Below are 22441 nucleotides of genomic sequence, written 5' to 3' on the forward strand. Positions count from 1 at the left end.
TCAGATACTGGATGGATGCAGGGGACAGTGGGAATTGCCAACCAATGGTCAATGCTGAACTGGTGAGGGAGCACTTAGAGCGACTGAATGTCTTCAAGTTGGCAGGACTGGATGGACTATACCCGAGAGTGCTACGAAAACTGGCCTGAGTCACTGCGGGACAATTGGCAAAGGCATTTGAAGACTCATGGTGCTCGGGAGAGGTTCCAGAAGACTGGAAAAGGGCCAGTGTGGTGCCAGTCTTTAAGAAGGAGAGGAGGGAGGATCCAGGAAACTACAGGCTGGTCAGCTTGACCTCAATACCAGGTAAAATTTTGGAAAAAATTATCAAGTCCATTTGTGAGAGACTGGCAGAAGGCATGATGCTGAAGGACAGCCAACATGGTTTTATTGTGGGCAGGTCACGTCTGACCACCCTCATCTCCTTCTATGATCAAGTAATGAACTACTTAGATGAGGGAGACACGGTTGATGTCATATACTTGGATTTTGCTTTGACATGGTCTCCCATGACACTTTTATTAAAAAAACTGGGGGACTGTGGGGTGGCAGAGTCCATGGTCAGATGGGTTGGAAACTGGCTAAGGGGTTAAACGCAGACAGTGTTAGTGGACAGGTCTGTATCACCTTGGTGGGAAGTGGCCAGTGGTATCCCACAGGGTTTTGTTGGCCCTGTACTGTTCAACACAGATTTCATAGATTAATAGATTTCATAGACATTAGGGCTGGAAGGTACCTTGTAAGATTATCAGGTCCAGGCCCCTACCCAAAGGGCAGGAAGTCAGATAGGGTCAAAGGATCCCAGCAAGATAAGTATCCAAATGTTTCTTAAAAGTGTCCAGAGTAAGTGCTTGCAATACCTCTAGGGGGAGTCTATTTCAAGCCTTGGGGGCTCAGACAGTAAAGAATTTTTTCCTTATGTCCAGTCTAAAATGGTCTTGCAGGAGTTTGTGACCACTGGACCTTGTCACTGCCTGTTCATCAGGGCACCCCAAGCATTCTCCCAGATCCTGATGCACACCCCTTATGTATTTATAGGCTGCCACCAAGTCACCCCTGAGCCTGTGCTTCTCCAGGCTGAAGAGTCCCACGGCATGCAGCCTCTTTATAAGACCTGTTTTCCTTCCCCCAATCATGCAATCTCTTGTCCACTGATCACCGATCAATCTTTATCAATGATTTAGATGAGGATGTGGAGAGCACGCTGGCCAAGTTTTGCTCTTCCCCTGATACTAAGTTATAGGGAAAAGCAGTTACACTAGGGGACAGGATGAGGATCCAAGTGAACCTGGACAAGCTGAAAAGGTAGGCAGAGCAGGACTGGATGCAGTTCAATAAGGATAAATGCAGAGTGCTTCATCTGAGAAGTAACCAGCAGCATGAATATAGGTTAGGAGATGTCCTGGCCAGCACAATGGCTGAAAGGGACCTCAGGGTTATGGTTGATCACAGGAAGAACACGAGCCACCAGCACAATGCTGTAATCAACAGAGCTGATAGCATACTGGGATGCATGAGACGATGCGTCGCAATCAGAGCTAAGGAAGTGATACCTCCTCTCTACTTGGCACTGGTGAGACCTCAGGTGGAGTACTGTGTCCAGTTCTGGGTGCTGCACTTCAAAAAAGATGTGGTGAATTTTGAAAGGGTCCAGAAAAGGGCCACAAGAATGATTAAGGGCCTGGAGGACAAACCTTAGGAGGAAAGACTAAGGGATCTGGGACTGTTCATCCTGGAGAAGAGAAGACTGGGAGGGGGACTTGGTGGCCATCTATAAGTATGGAAGGGGTGGATATTGGGAGCCGAGAGAAAAACTATTTACTAGGGTGCCCCAGGGGAGGACAAGGAGCAATGGACATAAATGGTCAGAGGATGGTTTCAGATTGGATGCAAGGAAGAACTTCTTTATAGTAAGTGTGACCAGACTCTGAAACAGACTTCCCAAGGTGGTGGTACAGTCCACAACCTTGGAAGTCTTCAAGAAGAGAGTGGACAGACACCTTGCTGGGATCACTTGATCTCCACAGTATTCCTGCTCAGAATGGGGGTGGAGGATGGTCTCTTCCAATCCTTAATTTCTATGATTCTATTCTTTAGAAGGTAGGGCCAATTCCTAAGAACACCAGAATGGTCAGGAAACAGAACTGGGGATGGCACATGAGCTGTTCATTATTTGTACATATATTTGAACTCTCATGCTATCTAAAATTACGATAAAGCATGAGATACCTGTACAAAGCATGTGTGAATTACATGTTCCAGCTATCATGTCCCTGAAGAGAAAAATGGTAAGTAGACTGTCCATGAGGTTGGAGCCCTGGAAAAAAGTGCTACTTAATAATCTGGAAAAAAAAGTGCTATCTTGATAGGTCAGCACTAGGTGCTTAGAGCACCTACTTCAATGGTGAATAGACAGATCCTGCACACACAAAGTGTGCAGAGAGACCAAAGATAATCCTGGAGCTTGCCTAGGCAAAAAGAAACTGAAGACTCCACAGATTCAACATGTTGGGGTTGATCACCAGACAGATGTGTATATAGGGAAGCCTTACCAATACTTTGAAAAATATACACGTAACTTGTACATTTTTGGTTGCACCCCTCTGCTCCCAGAACACACAGTGTTTGGAACTAAGGGATATTTTTATTTTAAGACGCTGTGGAAGAGTACAGCCGCCTCAGAAGTACCATGTGGGAAAACTGATTCTCGATCTCCCATTCCCAGGTGCTATGAAGACAACATGCTGAACCTGGGCTAGGCACAAAGCAGCATGCTGCACGTTGCTCCACAGCAACACGCCAAGATTTGAAAGGAGTGTTAAGTAGGCATGAACTAGAAGGGTTCCCCAAGACTCGTTCTATGTGAATGGTGATAGGAAAGCAAAAGCAAAAAAGGAAAGAAGTTTTCAACTAATAGAAAAAATAAAGCAATCTGTCCACACACATCTGTTCCACCACTTAAAGCTATAAATAAGGTCAGCTAATTTTCTAGCTGTAGACACTATACTGTAATATATTAATAAACTGTATTGATTTTATTTAACACTAAAGACTGAACATTATTTCTGCTTCAAAAAGGTAACTAAAATGAAATCACTGTTCTATAAACCTGTCAACAAATCCAATAAAAACAGTGTCCTTTAAAATGCAGAACAGTAAGACTGTAATAAAAAACCATTGTCTAGCTTGGCTGGAAAATACTAAGAAAAAGGCTGCAAAAATAATTACATGACTCCAGTGGCTGCTCTGCCATATAAACTCATAAGGTACCAGAGATGTGTAAATACTTTGATCTAGTCCACACTGTTGAATAGTGACCACTCTTTTAAAATGGAAAGGCATAACACATGCATCCCCCACCCCCAACAGCACAGCCAGAGTAGAGCTGAGCAGAGCCTCCGGGAGGCAGGGGAATATGCAGGCTGCCCACTGCAAGCTTGGGGCTTCCCACCGTGTTGGCCACGCCACTATAGCAAGGCACCCTTGTCCTCCTGGCAGCAGCAGGTGCAGCGGTGCAGTCAGTGTGGGCCTCCCAGGAACAGAGTGGCAGGGCGGGGAGTCTCAAGCCCACACTGAGCAGCCTGCATTCATTCCTGCTCTACAAAGAAATCTGGGAGGAAAGGGGGGCATGTGTCCCTCCCACCCCCACCCCCCTACAATAACCTCCTCCCCAGGAGTTTGCACAGTAGCAGGGAGCTTTCCTCCCTTCCATGGGGTGGATGACCCACCTATGGCTCTGTTTTGCTCCCTGCCCTGGCCCCCATTGGACTGCCCTGGCCGAGCAGTACATCCAACTCCAGGCCCAGCCCTTCCCCCACCATGGGATCCTCAATCTACCTCACCCTGGGCCCCCACAGACTTCCCTGCAGGATGCTGGGGGAGCTGCTGTCCACTGCTGCCTGGGGCTGTATTCCTGGCTACATGTGTGTACATGCACATGGCATACTCTGCATCCCATTCCTCCCAGCCCCAAGCAGCCCTTTATCTGCTGGAACTCTGCCAGCCTGAGAAGGAAAACTCACACTTTTCCAGGTTTTTCTGTGGTGAACGGAAGACCCGGATCCCTGCACAATACTGGGAATCTGAGACAAATGCTTTCCTGGAGTCATGCAGCCTGAGACCAGGACTTGGTATTCCCATTTTGGCACTGTCTCACATAGTTAGGGATGGGTGGTCTGTTGTCTGATACTGTTTGCATAATGCCTGTAACCAAAATCCAAACCTATACTACCCAGTAAGCTGAGACTATTCAAAAAAAGTGTAAGTTTGCTTCCTGTAGTCTCTTCCAGGTTTTGCATTTGCAACACCTTGCCTTCCTTATGTACAACAGCAGGAGTAGAAACGGTACTTGCTTAACAAAGAAGAACGCTGCCCAAATTCAGCCTGTTTACACAGATTTCATGCCCTTTACCCAGTAAATACAACCCTCTATAGCAGCTACTACTGTTGCACTATAAAACCCTTTCTTCAAATCGGTTTTGCAGCCCAATCTTTTTTATTTTCAAGGATTTGCCTAGCAATGATAATTATGATGTCAGCAAAATTACAAATTATTTCAGGAAAGTTTAATTCTGATAAGCCACTAACCAATAGCTGATTTAATCTCTGGCTTTTCATAGATTCATAGATGCTAGGGTTGTAAGGGACCACAACAGATCATTGAGGCTGACCCCCTGCCTAGGCAGGAAAGAGAGCTGGGGTCAGATGACTCCAGCCAGATGCCTATTCAGCCTTCTCTTAAAGACCCCCGAAGTAGGGGAGAGCACCACCTCCCTTGGAAGCCCATTCCAAATTTTGGCAACCCTTACCATGAGGAATTTTTTCCTGATATCTAGCCTAAATCTGTTCTCTGCCAGTTTGTGACCATTGTTCCTTGTTACCCCAAGAGGCACCCTGGTGAATAGAGCATCTCTGATCCCTTGCTGTATGCCCCTAATGAATTTGTAGGCAGCCACAAGATCACCTCTCAGCCTTCTCTTGTGGAGGCTGAAGGGGTCCAGGTCCCTCAGGCTCTCCTCATACGGCTTATCTTGTAAGCCCCTAACCATATGAGTGGCCGTCCTCTGGACCCTCTCAAGTCTATCACCCTCTATCTGTGTATTTTCTGAAACAAATTAATTATGCTACAAAGGACTGAGGGGTACTAGTAGCTCTGACTGCAACGCTGGAGCTAGCACACTGGTGGAAGGGCAGCAGGCACATTCAGTTCTTCAGAAGATCTTGATATAGATTTAGAAATGTAATTGAAACCCATGCAGCATGCTACGCAGCAGACACTCATCACCCTCTTAAATACACTGAGGTAAACAAGATTAAGGAAGAAAAATATCATGTCTCCACAAGAGAAGGCAGTGTATACATCTGCCCCGTAAGGAACAGTATCTACAATTTTAAATATCCAACACACTGCTAGCAAGAGTTACACAGCTGTCACTTATTACAGGAAATAAAAAACCAAACTACTGCAGTCTTCCAATGCACCCCAAAACTACAGAGCACTTCAGGTAGGGTGAAGTTAAAGGATAAAGAAGGGAAGAATATGAAAAGAAAAAAACCACCACTCTTCTATACTAACAATGCTTAGTTTTATCTAGAAACAACTGCCAAGAAAAACTGAGGGGACCGGCTGGATTCTTTCTGGATGTCCAAAAAGTCGGAGTTTCAGTCTACCTGGTTGTACTGCTGTGTTTGCCCAATGCTGTAAATACTGGGCCAGAGTACTTCCTTTATTTTTATATTCTCTTTCAAAGCAATGTGGTATGGCAGGCAATGCATTTTTTACCTCATGCAAGCACCTGAAATTGAACACATTACAAATCGAAATAAAAAATGTTAACTGGAAGAAGATGCATAGTTTCTCTCCCAAAGAACTTACTATGTAATTCATACACAGTGTAAGTCACAGTGTTACGTATGTGTATTATATATTATTTATGCTTTAAAAAGGTAAGTAGTGTGAAAAGCTACTCTAGTACCATAGCTGCTAGAAACAAACCATTATTAGGTGTCACGCAGTTTCCAAATAAGGAGGGGAAATATGGTTCATCTCCTACCTACAGCAAAAAAGTGTTCTGTTCTCATCAGTTAGAAAACAAATATCAGTTCTCTGGCTTCTCATAAATTACAGAATTTGTTAATTCTCCAAGGAATGAAGGCAGAGTGATGGACACCACAGCATCATGCTGGGAAAAATTCTCTTCTACCTTTTCGAAGTCCATGTTGGGTTCCAAACAGAGAGCATTGTATAGACGGATGTAAAGGGATGCAAGAATTCAAGTTGGAGCAAATGTAAAAGGATTCTTATTTCTTCTCCTTTTAGAAATGTTTTAAGGTAATTTTCATGGCTTGTGAAAGACTTGAGGATTATAAATAAGGGCCCTCTCACCATATTAAAAAAAATTGTAGCAGGACACAGCATTCTGCTTCCTAATATTACCACCTGCCTAAAGGACTTAAAACTTGGCCTAAGGTCCAGGTTACAGGCAGAAATGTCCTTCAGTGCCTCTACAGTTATTGGTAGCTATGCCAACACTGCCAGCATGGATAGCAATAGTAGGGGTGTTTTTTTCCTGTAGGAACCAGACAAATAACCAACTAGTTTCACACAGACCTCTGACCTATCATGAGACAGTTTTAGTTCCTGGTTACCATCAAACTGTAGCAAAATCCATAGTTTTTCTTTTTTTCTTTTATTTTAAAATGTATTCCCCTCCCCTTCCCCAACCATTTCTGAATTTTTCTCTCCCTCTCTATTCCCTATAGATAAGTATAAGTGAGCTAAGACATAGGATAAGTTTCAGCATTTTATTTTGGTAGCAAGTTGTGTTCGTTTTGTTTTTTTCTCTTTCTTTATATTGTATAATTATTGATTTTTACCATCATATTGATTTTTACTGTTCCATATTACTGTTTTACTGATACTATATGATTTAGGCCTACATATGTAAGTTAGCTTAAGTCATGTCAAGTTTCCATTTTGTTTGTCAAGTCTCCATCTTGCTACCCATGCCCCATTATATAACCTATGACTCGTACCTACCCCTCCTATGTAACTTGGTTCCTAAATGAATGGGGATGAAGGCAGGTGCTTGAGAAACAATGACAGTAGGTCTAAAAATAGCTCCCTCTGAATGACCGAACCATCAAAACCAATACTTGGACCAATGACCCAGCCACTGGAACCACCCTCAGCATCAAGAAAGAAAAAATGAGGCAACCCACCATTGTGCCAAGGCTGCACGTGCTCAGTAAGAACACCTGGAGCACTCTAGAACAGGATTGACCTTGCCTGGACAGGCCCTCCCCATAGGAGATCAGAGGTAATCTGCCACATAAAAATGGGTAGTGAAGACTGACTCCTTGGGATGCCCTTTCCACCTGGACCAGCACCATGCCACACCACCTATCCACCCAGAGGCCCTGATGGAAACCCCACTCTGGACAAAGACCTCTTTTCAGCCTGGATAGGTATCTTTCACCCCCACCCTCTCTTCAACCAAGGACTTAGACTCTGTTTCTCTTCCCCACCTGGACTCCAACCCTTCTACTGATTCTCTTTCTCCTGCTGCCATTGAGAGAGAGAAAGAGAGAGAGAACCAATAACTTCATGGGGCTGTGTAGTATGTTGTTTGTTTAATAAACCTGATATTTTGAAACCCTGAGTTGGGTTTTTGTCCGTTTCCTAACTGTTTCCTCCTTGCCACCACTTATCTGCCCCCTGTTATCCCACCTGTCTGCCTCAGTTTCCAGCCCCAAGCTCCCAGGTTTCTGCCTCTCTCTCTTTCCTGGCTGCTTCCTCCTTGCCACCAGGCTTTTCCCTGGCACCAGTGACCTCAAGTAACCCTGGGGCCACTTGACCTTAAGTAGCCCCAAGCCTCAGTTCCTCAGCCCAGCTCCTCTTTAGTCTACCAGTTCTAATCCTGGTCCCAGCAACTTTCACTCCTTACACTTTCTCTCTCACCTTAGCCTTCTCCCAGGTATCCCAAGTATACCCTCAAACACAGACATACATACCGTACCATCCAAGTTAGGAACTCACCTGTGTGTATGTGTAGGTGGGTGGTTTGTGTGCGAACTGGTGAATATGTGTGTGTCATTGTGTGTGTGATATACAAATTAGTGATCCATGTATGTGTATTGGGTGTGTGGGTATTCACAACTGATTTTTGTCTAACTTTCGGTGTGTACAGTGTGTAGGTGCTTGAATTGGTGATAGATGTGCATGTGCCTAGGCTGGTAATTTTGGACGTACACGTGCCTGAGTTGGCAGTGTGTGTGCACATGCTTGGTGGGGGTGTATGCACCTCGAGTGTATGTGCATGCCTAATGGGGGGGGTGCGCGTGCGCAACTGTACACCACACCCTCCTGTTTAACAGCGTGATATTGAGATCCTGACTGTTGGCCTGACCCCACAGGGCAACAAAACTAAGCTGGTATGAACCAGCAACAGGGAGGAAAAGGCTTCTTGGACTCCATTAATAACCCAAAGCTATCCAGTCCCACATTACATATAGAGATCCTTAACCTTTTGTGAAAGCATCTGAACTTTTTGGTATGACACTCTCATGCAAAGTAGACTGGTATGTACCTTAAAACTTCTAAAAATCTCCAGCTTTTAAAACAGATTCGCTATTTTTTTAAATCTGCAAGCATGACTCCTGCTTAACTCTCTCTCATTTTTCTCCACTTACAAGTATTGAAATGTTTTATAAAAGAACTTTAACACTGTCTGCATTGTGTTTCACTTTTTCCCAAGGAAATCAGCATGTTTAATACGGTGATGATACGATGCTAATACTTCCTTCTGAGGAAAAACAATGTAATTATGGAAGCAAATTTCCCTGCAACTTGTCACTGCTTGAGTCATGGATGCCTTTAGGCAACTTTAAACTTACATACCTTCATTCTGGCCTGTTTTTCTTAAATTGCAGATTACACTTTTATATATTTTAGCACACACTGGAGCAAAGTCAATTCAACATTCATCTGACTCTGCAATCCTTGTGGTTTACATTCTTCTTTTGGCATATGAGGAGATAGGCCTGGCAAAAGGGTGTGTAAATGAATCACAAAAGATTCTTAATTAAAGGGTGCTACTGTAACTTTTTCCAAACAGAATTCAGCAAACCTTCACCTGTGTCATACATGAATCAGGGTCCCTATATTAATATAGGAAGACAGGTGGTGTGTCAGGCATATAGTTATTGGACAAAGACACATTTAAACAACTGCTCAGCTAAAAGAATCCTTTGAAGTGACTTGTGACAGGACAACTAGGCAAGAGACCAGAGAAATTCTAGGTTTTCTAGGTAGATTAAAGTTTACTTCTTGTGTTTGCAAATGCCCTTACTTATTTATGTTGCTGCCTTCCTTCAGACGTTCTCCCGCAGCTCCTGTTTTGGACACTCTTTCACTCCCAGCCAAATCCACCAAACTGACTTTGCTGACCTTCTCTCCAGAATTCTAGACACAAGAAATGTGAGAGATAAGTAACCAAGAAAAAGGAACATAAAATGCTGAAGAACCTGATACGTTTACACAATTAGGTCCTGCTGTTCAGAGAGTTATGGATAAAAATGACATATTGAGATGTAAGAATATGAAAAAGGGAATTTTCTTTTAAATAGTTATGCAGGGCTGTCCAAGGATTTAAAAATGTGGTAGTGGGGGAGTGGTGCTACCACTATGCCTAGATGACACAGAGCCGCAGATGGAGCACCCCTGGATTAGACAATTCCACTTATACACATATAGAAGTCTGCACCTTAATAGTGGAATTCATTTGAGTTATCTGAGTTTCCTTTGACTTAGGGTTTACATCTTGGGCAGTGCTAAGTGCTCAGCAGCCATAATAAGAGAATGACAGAAATTTAGCTCACTTGATTAATGCAAATACTTACACCAGACTGCAGATCATAAAGTGTCTGAGTTACTATAATATTGAATACAGCATGAGAACGGCTGCTTTCCTCATTCATGTTGGTTGCAGCAACTGTTCGAGATTTGTTTCCTTCTGACATCAGGGACCCAATATCCTGGAACCAAACGTATTATAGAAGTGATATTAGGATAAAACTGAATGAAACCTTTTCCCTGATAAACAAAATTATCAAGGATCCTGGTTTTCCCTGATAAAAAAAAAATTACAAATGTTCTGAAAAAAAATTGCAAATTCTCTGATTAAAACCTCAAAATCAGTGATTAAAATTAAAGCCCCCTCTCCATGGTTCCCCTCACTCACCTCTCCCCCCCAGGAGTTGCTCTGCAGCCTGCCTGGCAGCCATATATGCGCCATGGCGCCCCCTGCCTGACTGCCCTCCTCCTGCTCCCTCCCAGCCCCTTGCAGGCTGGAACTCTGCCAGCCTGCAGAGAACTCATTGCAAAACTACAACATCCATGGGTTTCTCCGGTAAAATGAGAAATCTGCCTTTGCCTCTGCTAAAGGGTAAGATCTGTGGTTTTCTCCGTTTTTCCATGGGAAATGAAAAACCCAGATCCCTGATTATTCTGAGCCGTAAGACTGAATAGTTTGATGCCTGAAAATAATTCCATTTCTGAATTTTCTCCAATTCCAACAGTCTACTAATCTGCCACCAAGAATATACCGATACCATCCATGTTACAAGTCATATTTGTTTAATGTAAGGAATCAGGCCAACGCATCCATTTCGACAGATAAATACAATGCATCTCTTTAGCAAGCTGCACTAACAATTCATTTAATTGGTTAAAAGGGTTACCTTACTTGGAAACTAGCTTTCTACACATACAAAACCTAAAGGCAACTATGTTGAGTTTGATACACATGCTTGCTTATACTTCTGAATCATGTGTATGAAAATGGTGATGCTGATGTGAAATTAAATATTAGCAATGATTTTAAAGACCTAGGTGATAGGAGAGGATTGAACAAATGTTGTTTTCACATAGCTTAGGTAATTCATAGCTAGAATTAGGCAACAGCAGTCACTGAATTTTAATTTATTTTGTTTTTCATGTTACACACATACTACTGGTGTTTAAGTGGAAGTGAGGATGTACCTTGAACCATGTACATCTGCCTCGGAAGAACAGAAAGCCTATGATAAAGCTCTGGGGGCACTGGGTGTTGGCTGCACCCAAGACTGGGAATCTTGACTGGGTGTGCCAATGCTCCTGCGAGGACTTAAAGCCAGAGGCTCCTAGCTAAAGGGCCTTGCCCCTGTGCTCAGGATTAGACCAAATGCCATACATGGGGTCAGGAAGGAATTTTACTCCATGGTCAGACTGGTATGGACTAAAGGGGGTTTTGCCTTCCTCTGTAGTGGGGGGCATGGCCTGCTACCCCAGGTCTCTTGATCATACATTAACCACCTTTCACAGAAGCAGGACACTGGCTACCATGGTTCTCCTGATTTACCTGTGACAAGTCAAGGTGTTGTGTTGTGTTATGGCTGTCAGTAGTTTTACAAAGAATTTAGATTATGGATTTGCATAGGACAGTTTGGATAGGGATGAACCTGCCTCAGGCAGGTGGGTGGATTAGATGACCTTTGAAGGTCCCTTCTAGCCTTACTTTTCTATGATTCTATGAAGAAAGGATTCTTCCCCCGCGTCCCTTAATAGTATGTGCATAGAATAATATTGTCCCCAACATGTTTCAAAATACTTAAACAGATGATTTATTCTGGTTTTTTCTTTTAAAATAAAAAACAGCTCTGTGCAGTTTTTATTAAAGCCTTTTTTAATCCTTTATCGATTTTTCTATAAAACTAGAAAGAAAACATTTTCACTTGACTCAGCCCCCCTATGCAGTCAGGATAAATTCCAATTCCTATGCGATATAAGAAAGTTGTATCCAGTGCACAGAAAACAATTATAGGAATTTATATTAGAAACCTTAATATTTTGTACTTTGAGAGCCTGGACATTTCCTGTAGTCAGAAACATTTTGGACTTAAACACTGTTGGATTTAAACACTGTAATTCCCAAAACAGAAACACCCTGATGCTATATTGTAGGACATTTTTCACTAATGTCACTAAAAAAAAAAAAAAAAGGCTGGGTAGAAAAGTTAAGTGAAATAAGTATTTCTTAGTCTTCAAATGTCGTGGTCAACTTTGTGACAATGAATAATGGGATATCAGAGAACCAAAAAAGGGGTCTTTTTAGGAAAAAAAATCTGATTATACACTAATGAATAATTTCTCTTTGCCCTACTTAGAGAGATGCTTTTTACTTATTATTCAACTACACTTACCTCAAAGCTAGTAACAGCCAGCTGAGACAAGCCATCTACATATGGCCCCAAGACTTTGTGCTCTCGAACCTTAAGGGACTGCCGGCTCCTTTGGAACAAAACAGCAAGTTATTCAAAAGCTTCTAGCAGCATTACAATTATGAGTTTTTCTGGTTAAAATGAAAGATTGTTTGAAATGCCAGTGCAGTAGCTATACAACAGAGAGCCACCTGTTAAATCCTGTGTTAATGATTAAAGTAATAGGCAAAGCATTTTCCACATAAACCATACATATCAGGTGTATGTTCATGCTCAGAGGCTGAAAAATGTAACAGAGCTCTCATAACCAAAGAGCTAAGCCATTTATTAGGGAAGATACAGAATATAACATATGCAGATGACTATCAGTAAAACCCTGCTGAAAGTCTCAACCTCAGCACAATTTACTCAAGCATCATAAGTTTAGGCTCTAAAAGCTTGGATCCAAGACTGAAAGAAACTTGTGTGTCAGTCCAGCCATGGCTATTATATTACTGAAGGAGGTGACTGCATTTCCCTTCTTCCTTTTTGTATTCCAGTTCTCTACACTGTGAATCCTGCTGAATAGCTTTTCCAAGCAGCAGAGGCATGAAAATGGCATGATTTCTGATCAGAGTCACTACTGCACAGGGTTCTGAATGATAGTGGTGAAACTGACTTTCCTTCATTTCAATCCTGCACGGGAAAGCTACAAACATGAATTAGTACAGATGCTGGCAATTGTCTGCATACCCCAGAAGTCAGCATAGTATTATTTTTTATTCATACAGGTATTTTTGTAACTATTAGAGTGACATTTTTAACAAAAGGTTACATTCTGCAGAAACAGATGGTTTAGGCTTCCAAGTACCCATACAAAAGAACACTTCCCAATATTTCACTCCCTGTTCATACCTAATTCTGTATATAATGTGTAACAGGCTCTAAAGAACATCTCTGTTTTTATTCTTAGATATTTGTTCATACAGTCACTCATCTTATTAAATACAGAAAAGCAGAAAGGGAGAAAGATGCAAGGGTCATCACTAAAGTTTAGCAATAGAAGGCAACTGGCTATATACAAAGGGAATAAGGGCTTATATAGGTTTATATCTATTTTTAGGAAGTAGTTTTCTGAAGGGGAAGGGAGGTCAAGTCATCTAACAAGTTTGAGGCAATCCTATATAATATTATATACTGTGAGCGTCCAGCTGATAAGATGTGGGGTTTGAAATACAGTGTGGTTTCCTCATGCTGGTTCAATCCTTCATGGAGTGAAGGAATCATTTTTAATCTCCATAATTTTTATGCAGAGGTTGGATAAATATTTGCCTAGGCTGGTATGGACAATGAGGCTGCCTTGGAGCAGGGGGTAGAACAATACGATGTCTAGGTTGTCAGCTAATTAAATAGCCCCATTAAATATGCCCCAGTTATCCAAAAAAGGTGAGTCTATTTTCCACTGTGGACAAAGCGATTGGTTAAGAAAGTAGTATTTTAAGCCATAATCAAATAAAAAGTCAGTATGCAACCAAAACTTTAGGTTTTACACACCTGGTACTACAAGGACTTACTTTCTAACATTTTGGATTTATGCTTTTTTCTAAACAACACACATAATTAAACAAACTGAAGTAGTTTCCCTCAGCCCTCCAACTGATTATTTCTATGTTTCAGTTTCAACTAAAATGGAAAAATGACTTACCCTTTGGGGTCTAACAGATCTCTGACCTTCTCATTATAGATTTCCATATAGGATACTTCAACTTTAAAGGTATGAGACTCATTTTCTTCTCTAGAGATTCTCTGAAATAAAGCACAGCAGAGCCGTGGAATCAGGCCCAGCTGCTCCGCGTTGCCCATCATCGAGAAGGATTTTCCTGAACCTAGAGGGAAGGGGAAAAGTAACGGAATGTTTATAGCATCCTGAAATGTCTGAAAGAGTCACTAATTTGTTCCTGCGACACACATTCTTCTCTCCTTTTGTTCTTCCAAGAGCACATAAAAGAAAAACATAACTGAGAGGATTCCAAACAGTCAGTCTGTTCCTCTGACTATACACTGAGACATGCAGGTATGCCAACAGAGAAATCTTTCATAAGCCCCTCAACACAGTGGCCATTAATTGGGCACCTCTTGTGACAGTCTTGGCAGACACACAAAAGGCTGAATAAGCTGGAGTACGAACTGCGCTTTCTATCCTGGAGGGTGGTCCCAGCAGGTAGAAACTAAAAAACACACTGACAGTTGTGGAGGGAATGCTATATCACCACTCCCCTGGCTGAAACCATTGTGCGTTTAAAGAAAGACTATTTCAATCTCCGGAGCCATCAATCAACCACTGAATTCACTTAAAACCAAATAGAAAATAATACTGAAATAAAACAGCCTTGTTTAGAGAGTTTTTAGTTTTAACACTGTTGTTCTATTTTTGCCCCAAAAAGCTTTCTTCCCCTTTCCCTCACAACAAGCAGAGAACCTCTCACCTGTCTGTCCATAGGCAAAAATACACGCATTATATCCCTGAAAGGCCTTTTCAAGAATTCCTTCTCCAAGGCACTTGAACACCACTTCTTGACCTACAAAATAAAATGTTTTTCTTTTTTAATGTTAGAGAATTGTATATAAAGGAACAGGATTCTTGAAACATTAGTAAAAAAATTATTAATGAGGAAATTTAATTTAGGATACATTTCCTTTTGAGTCTATGATTAAAAGGAAAAAAGATATAAAAAATAAAATAGCTAAAATTTAAAACCCAGCAGACTAAGACCAGCTATTCCAGCCACATTCAGTTGTCTAAATAAGTTACACAGGTGGCTAATTTTAGGCAAACAACTGCAAATATTTTGGCTAACGTGCATTCTGGACCAAAATGTAGAATGCTGTAACAAAACTGCAATATACTGAAACATCAGTAAATTAGAGACAAATACAGAACACTCTAATACAGGGCTTCCCGAACTGTGGTACAGGTATCCCTGGGGATATGCAAGACATCTGAGGGGTAGACAGGGGAAATTGTGTAATGGCAGATTTAATTTTCATTATAACAATAATTGGCACTTAATGGGTTAAAATGTATACTGTATACTGGTAGGGATATGCAGGCAGCAGGTAAATCTGGAAGGGGATACCCAATAAGAAAAAATTTGGGAGCCTCTGCTCTAGTAGAATTTGTTCGAGTTACTTTCTTGTAAACTGGCTCCCATTTCCACTAAAAACCAACTATTTTTAACTTGATGTCAAGGTGACACTTTGAACAAGATGAAAACATTTAGACTGGTGTCTGAGGATGACATTCATACTAGTGGGTTGATTGACTGAATCTAAATCTAACTTTTTCTAACAAGTCTTTCTTTAAAATATCAGATACGAAATATCAGGCTTTGAGCTCGCTTTAAGATCTAGCATGTGCTTTAAGCTCTTTGAGCCAGGACATGCAAGCAGGAACAGTGGTTGTTATCAGAAAGTTCAGAATTCGTATGCTACCAACAGGGTCAGTGTATCATGTATTTTGAGCTCTGACCTGGGAAAGGTGCCATCTGCATCTAGTCCTAAAATAAGCGTAACTGAGCTCACGATGGTATTTATGTCTACTTTGGGGGTCTGCTTTTTATTATACTTAATGCCTAGTGGGTTTTTTTAAAATATTGATAGTCATCTATTTCTTTCTCATTTAGGACTTAGGCTGCTGAAAAAACTTGAAGTGCAAGTGACCAACTTTAGTTAACAGATATACTGATTAATTTAACATTTCTCAGATCATATATATTTTCTAGGTCAACATTTATACAACATACACACAACTACACAGGACAGATTATGAACAGAGGAGACTCTCTTGTTTTCCAATAACCTCAATGTATAAAGATATACCGTACATAATACTTGAAGGCTAGGCAGTCTATTTTGTAAACTATGCATCTTAAATATAACAGGAGATACAATGATCTAAACTCAAAAATAGTGTGCATATGTTTCCATTTTTACCTGTTAGCATTGTATATGCCTTGATTTATATCACATAGCATGCTTTAATTAATTTATAATATATATACTGAGTAAGATGGCATTCAGTTGCAGTTATCCTCAGCAGTTTGAAATGAGTCATGTTTACAGACACTTCATTACTAGTTAGCAGCTAGAAATAATCAGCATTTCCCTTGTTTCTGTACAGGTTTTCTGCACCAAAAGTTTGTCAGATGAAGACATTTTTAGAATCACTTGATGCCCTAGAAACAATTCTGCTGAAACATGCACTCTCCTCCCCCCACCCCATATTATGAATACTAGGAAATGACGTTGAAAATAGGGTCTTTTGTAGCTTGAATTTTTATCCTCCTGCAGCTTATTTCTTGGTTGAAGTCATAACCTTGCACAATATCACAATCAGCTCTACAGTAACTAATGGAGATATCTGTTCCTGAGATGCTGTGGCAACAGGTGCTCTAGAAAAATTAAGCTAGAGAACAGAGGTGGGTAAAGAAGTCAGAGACTCTAATGAAGAGGAACAAAGCAAAAAACTAGCTTCTCCAGCCAGTTCCTGATGGCACATTTCTAAAACAACTAAAGCATTCATTTCACATGAAGCCACTTGCTTTTTTGCCAAATAAGAATGCAGTCTCATGCTGAATGAGGCTGAAGGGAATTATTTCAAAGAGAAAAAACATACAATTCTGGATAGAACATGTGGAGAAGTTAAAATTGCTTTTCAAAATGAAAAACTTGTACCACTCACTTTTGATCAGTAACAGACCAAAAAAAAGGACTTCCCTCCTGTTCTAAACAGAACATGCAAACAACAGAAGGTATAAAATAGGGTATGCATTGATGTATATTAATCTGACCTACAGAATCATTAAGGCTGACAAATGGGGGGAGGGAGGGAAGGAAGGAGGGAGGGAGGGGGAAGAGAGAGCTTAACTCTCTCAAACCAGCTGGAATCGTTGTAGGTCCTGAGATCAGCAAACATTTAATTTTAAATGGAGAGGTAGGTGCTTGATCTGGAAGCAATCACTATATACCTCCTAAAATGCCATTTTTAGTATCACTTTTAAAAGCAGAAACACACTAACACAGATGGATAGGTCATTAAACAGAATAATGTTTAATCTAGTCAACTGAACTATCATGGGGTAAGATTAAGCTTGCTTTCAAATTGCATTCACAAGAAAACAGAGACATTTAAATTCCCACTACATGCAACAGTTTTGCTAATGGAGACCTATTTTGTTGATAGCTAAATGGAAATTAGGAAATTTTGCATTATCATTCCCACAGACACCTCACTGCTTCTCCCTTGTATAAGTGGATTTCATTAGGGGGTTACAAGTTCAGTCATCACAACATCTAAAAGAATGATACAAAATGACACCTATGTAAATTTGTGGTTATAGAAAACAGGTACAGTTGTTTTATATTATACCACTGTACATGTGTGTTCAGTAATCCTATGCTGTCCATGGTTCATATCTTTCATTTATGTAATTTTTTTCGTCTGTAGACTTCAAATAACTTTTAGGGGAGGAAGTGATTAGGCATTATTAAAATCCCATTTTACTGATGCAGTAGATTCATTTATCTTTTTTTACTGTTTAAATTTGCAATGGAGCTTGGAACAGAACAGAGGTTTCCCCAGCTCTCAAGATAGTGCTCAATGCTGTAAAGTATCACTATTTTTTTAAATAAAGGAAGTGAAAATTATGGCGCCATCAATTTGGAATCAAGCCAGTTACTTTAAAACTCTCAGAGCATTGCTGTATGCTCTGGCTTCTGATTACACCACCTTTGGGAAGTTCAGCAGAAACAGCAAAGTGGGAAACAACTCTTTATAACATGGATGCTGAAATGGGCATGTTAATGAATACTCTGGCAGTCTGAACCTGCTATTCTCTGGTGATAAAATATGCCATCTTGAAATTGTATTTACAATACAGCGCTGGTCAACCTGGTACTGGCTACTGGGGATGATCTAATCGGCAACCTAGTGATTGATGGAAAGCTGGGCAACAGTGACCACGAGCTGATCACCCTCACCATCCGCCATAAAGCTGGCAAGTCAGTCACAGAATCATAGAATCAGTGAGTTGGAAGTGACCTAGACAGATCATCTAGTCTGACCCCCTGCCATGGGCAGGAAGGAGCATTGGGGGTGGCAGGGGTCATAAGACCCCAGCCAGGTGCCTATCCAGTCTCCTCTTGAAGATTTCCAGGGAAGGTGAGAGCACCACCTTTCTGGGAAACCCATTCCAGGCTCTGGCCACCCTTACAGTGAAGTAGTTCTTCCTAATATCTAATCTAAACCTATCCTCCCTCAGCTTGTGGCCATTGTTCCTGGTGACTCCAAGGGGGGCCCTGGTGAACAGACTTTTCCCAAGTCCCTGCTGGTGGCCCCTGATAAGGTTGTAGGGAGCCACAAGATCCCCCCTCAGTCTCCTCTTGAGGAGACTGAAGAGATTCAGGTCCCTCAGCCTCTCCTCATAGGGCTGGCCACAGAGGCCCTCAACCATACGAGTGGCCTCCTCTGGACCCTCTCCAGGTTCTCTACATCCTTCTTGAAGTGCGGCGCCCAGGACTGGACACAGTACTCCAGCTGCGGCCTGACCAGCGCTGCATAGAGGGGAGCAAGACCTCTTGGGACCTGTTAGTGATGCCCCTGTTGATGCAGGACAGTGTGTGGTTGGCTCTGCCTACTGCTTCATTGCATTGGCGACTCAGTCATCCTGGAGTCAATCCTGACTCCAAGATCCCTCTGTGCTGCTGAGAGGGTCAGCCCCTAACCTATAACCATAATGCTGGTTCCCTCTCCCCAGGTGTCCATGACCACTACGGGACAGAGAGGTCTGGGTGAGGGTGATTCCCCGCCCTCCATAAATGCCAACCTCGTGAAGGAACACCTTGAGAAGCTGGACACCTTCAAGTCAGCCAGCCCTGACAATCTACACCCCAGGGTACTCAAGGAGCTAGCTAGCATTATAGCCCAGCCCCTGGCAAGGATCTTTGAGAACTCCTGGCACTTTGGTGTAGTGTATGAAGACTGGAAGAAGGCCAATGTGGTGCCTATCTTCAAGAAAGGGAGGAAAGTGGATCCACCTAACTATAGGCCCATCAGCCTGATTTCTATCCCAGGGAAGATCTTAGAAAAGTTTATTAAAGAGGCCATCCTTAATGGACTGGCCAAAGCCAACATCCTGAGGCATACCCAGCACAGGTTTGTTGCGGGTACGTCTTGCTTGACCAATCTCATTTCCTTCTATGACCAGGTGACCTATCACCTGGACAAGGGAGAAGAGATTGATGTCATATCTCTTGACTTCAAAAAAGCCTTCGATCTGGTATCCCATGATCACCTCTTGGCAAAACTGGCCAATTGTTACCTTGGGTCAACCATGATCCACTGGCTGGGAAACTGACTCTGTGGTCAGATCCAGAGGGTAGTAACTGATGGAAGTCAATCATTGTGGTGCCCTGTGACCAGTGGGGTCCCCCAAGGCTCTGTTCTTGGACCCATATTGTTCAACATCTTCACTAATGATGTGGACATTGGAGTCAGAAGCAGACTGGCCAAGTTCGCCAATGACACCAAACTTTGGGGCAAAGCATCCACGCCAGAAGACAGGTGGGTGATCCAGGCTGACCTGGACAGGCTCAGCAGATGGGTGGATGAGAACTTGATGGTGTTTAACACCGAAAAATGCAAGGTTCTCCACCTTGGGAGGAAAAACCTGCAGCATCGGTATACGCTCGGCAGTGCAACGTTGGCTAGCACTACAGAAGAAAGAGACTTGGGGGTCATCATTGACCACAAGATGAACATGACCCTGCAATGCGATGGCGCGGCTAGTACAGCAAGCAAAATGCTGGCTTGCATCCATAGATGCTTCTCAAGCAAATCCTGAGACATCATTCTCCCCCTGTACTCGGACTTGGTGAGGCCGCAGCTGGAGTACTGCGTCCAGTTTTGGGCTCCACAATTCAAAAAGGATGCGGAGAAGCTTGAGAGTCCAGAGAAGAGCCATACACACGATCAGAGGTCAGGAAAACAGACCTTACGACAACAGGCTGAGAGCCAAGGGGCTGTTTAGCCTGGAAAAGCTCAGGCTCAGGGATGATTTGATGGCCACCTATAAGTTTATCAGGGATGACCACCAGTATCTGGGGGAACGTTTGTTCACCAGAGCACCCAAGGGGTGACAAGGTTGAACGGTCATAAACTACTGCAAGACCGTTTCAGGCTGGACATAAGGAAGAATTTCTTTACTGTCCGAGCCCCCAAGGTCTGGAACAGCCTGCCATCAGAGGTGGTTCAAGCACCTACACTGAACACCTTCAAGAGCAAACTGAATGCTAATCTTGCTGGGATCCTATGACCCCAGCAGACTTCCTACCCTTCAGCCAGGGGGCTGGACTCGATCTTCTGAGGTCCCTTCCAGCCCTAATGTCTATGAAATCTACAAACAAACTTCCTATATAAAATAAAAAAGAGGCTTTTGAAAACATAAATCAGAAGCTGAATGCACTTTTAAAACAAAATATTCTGTAAGGAGAGGTATTAATCAAAGCTTCATTTCAGTCTTTATAAGATCCTTAAATCACAACTGAATTATTTTCAAAGCTTCAGGACATTACTCATAGTATCCTCATTTATTGCCATTGTCCAGCACCAAATTTAATCTTTCAACTAAAAGAAGTTAAATAATGCATGAAGGTGCAAACTAATTTAAACCTGCTGAGACACTGAATGCACTTTGGCAAGCAGAACTACAAAGCTTAGGTGTGCAGACTGTGGAAAATCCAAGAGAGAGCAAATGTATGAAATAAGAATCCAATTCCAGTACAAAACTGCATGAGGAATCTGTGGATCTAGAATTATATTTTCCCTCTATGGTTATCAGATATGTGACATTCTTTTATATATAATACAAATAGAGAAAAAGGAAAATGTTTTGTCTATTAGCATCAATCCTGTATGAGGTCTTCAAGTAAAGCCTTTAAAATAATTAAATTATTATTATTTAATTATTATTTTAAAAATTACAAAATTATGTTAACTCTGATGTATGACACTGTTCTTCTCTTAGAACTATTAATCCACACAGATGAATAACTTTTCAAATACACCTGTGAACATTCATCCCATGATATGATAACATATCACTTTGAAAATTATTGTTTTTCACCTACTCAGTATGCTATTTTGAAATATGTCAAAGCTAAACTTCTTGAATGAAGTGACAACCTCAGATGCAGACACTATAGATGTCGACTTCAATATTTTCAAATAAAGCCTACTGAGTGAAGAAAGTTCTTAACTGACCTTTACTCTAAAAACACACCCTTATCCACACACTCAAGAAATTCAAACTGGATTTTTACTAAACTTCCTAAGCAGGATGTTTGCTTCTGGACTACAACGAAACCTGAGAAAAGGATGCCAGTAAGCCCGCTGCCTGAGTGATGGAGGGGGAAGGCTGAGCTCGCGCTGCCCACATGGCAATGAAGGAAGAGAGCTAGCAATGCCTGCAGGGCAAGAATGCCATGGAGCCCAAACAGTGCGTGGCCTGTAGGGCTGTGCAGAGCAGGTAATATTCAATTCGACAGCCATGTCGAATATTAAACTGGGTCCCACTTGGATTTGCTGTCCGCTTCGAGTTGAAGTGGGTCCGCTTCGACTCGAGGTCAAAGCTCAGTCAAATATTCGAGCTGCTTCGACTTCCTCATAGGCTATAATGGGGAAGGTCGAAGCAGGCTATAACTTTGGCATTTCTTATCTGATCTTGATGAAGCCTGCAAAAATCATAGCTCCTGAGGAGCCCACAAATCGTGCCACATTTCAACAAGATAGGTTGAGAGCAAACCTTGAGAGCAAACCACCTGTAACTTCTATGTGCAAAGCCACAGGAAGCTCAAACTTGCAGGAATGGTAGCTCCTGAGGAGCCCACAAAGCCTGCCAACTTTCAACAAGACAGGTTCAGGGGGTTCAGAGAAACAGCACCCCAAATTCTTGAGAGAAAACCTCCTGGGACTTCTGTGTCGAAAGCCACAGGGAGCTGAAAACTGCAGGCTTGCTTGCCCCTGAGGAGCCCACAAAGCCTGGCAACTTTCACGGTGATAGGTGCAGAGGGTTGGGGGAAACTGCACCTTAGGCTGCTGACAGACAAACCTCGTGCTCCAGACGGAGTGAGGAGGGCAGCATTTGCT

General features: G+C 42.2%; 1 protein-coding gene across 7 annotated transcripts in view; it reads right to left on the reverse strand.

Annotated features, from left to right (window-relative positions):
• Nucleotides 1–22441, reverse strand: part of KIF13A (kinesin family member 13A) — a 197382-nt gene that overhangs the window by 72352 nt on the left and 102589 nt on the right. For all 7 annotated transcript variants that reach the window (XM_090039264.1, XM_090039265.1, XM_090039263.1 and 4 more), the window contains exons 5-9: nt 14724–14816; nt 13943–14123; nt 12241–12328; nt 9901–10035; nt 9351–9463 (exon numbers count right to left, since the gene is read on the reverse strand). In XM_090039264.1, coding sequence (XP_089895390.1) covers nt 9351–9463; nt 9901–10035; nt 12241–12328; nt 13943–14123; nt 14724–14816 — 610 coding nt within the window. The remainder of the gene's footprint in view (nt 1–9350; nt 9464–9900; nt 10036–12240; nt 12329–13942; nt 14124–14723; nt 14817–22441) is intronic.

This window comes from Crocodylus siamensis, chromosome 3 (assembly GCF_052110815.1).
Source record: "Crocodylus siamensis isolate JL-2025a chromosome 3, ASM5211081v1, whole genome shotgun sequence".
NCBI lineage: Eukaryota > Metazoa > Chordata > Crocodylia > Crocodylidae > Crocodylus > Crocodylus siamensis.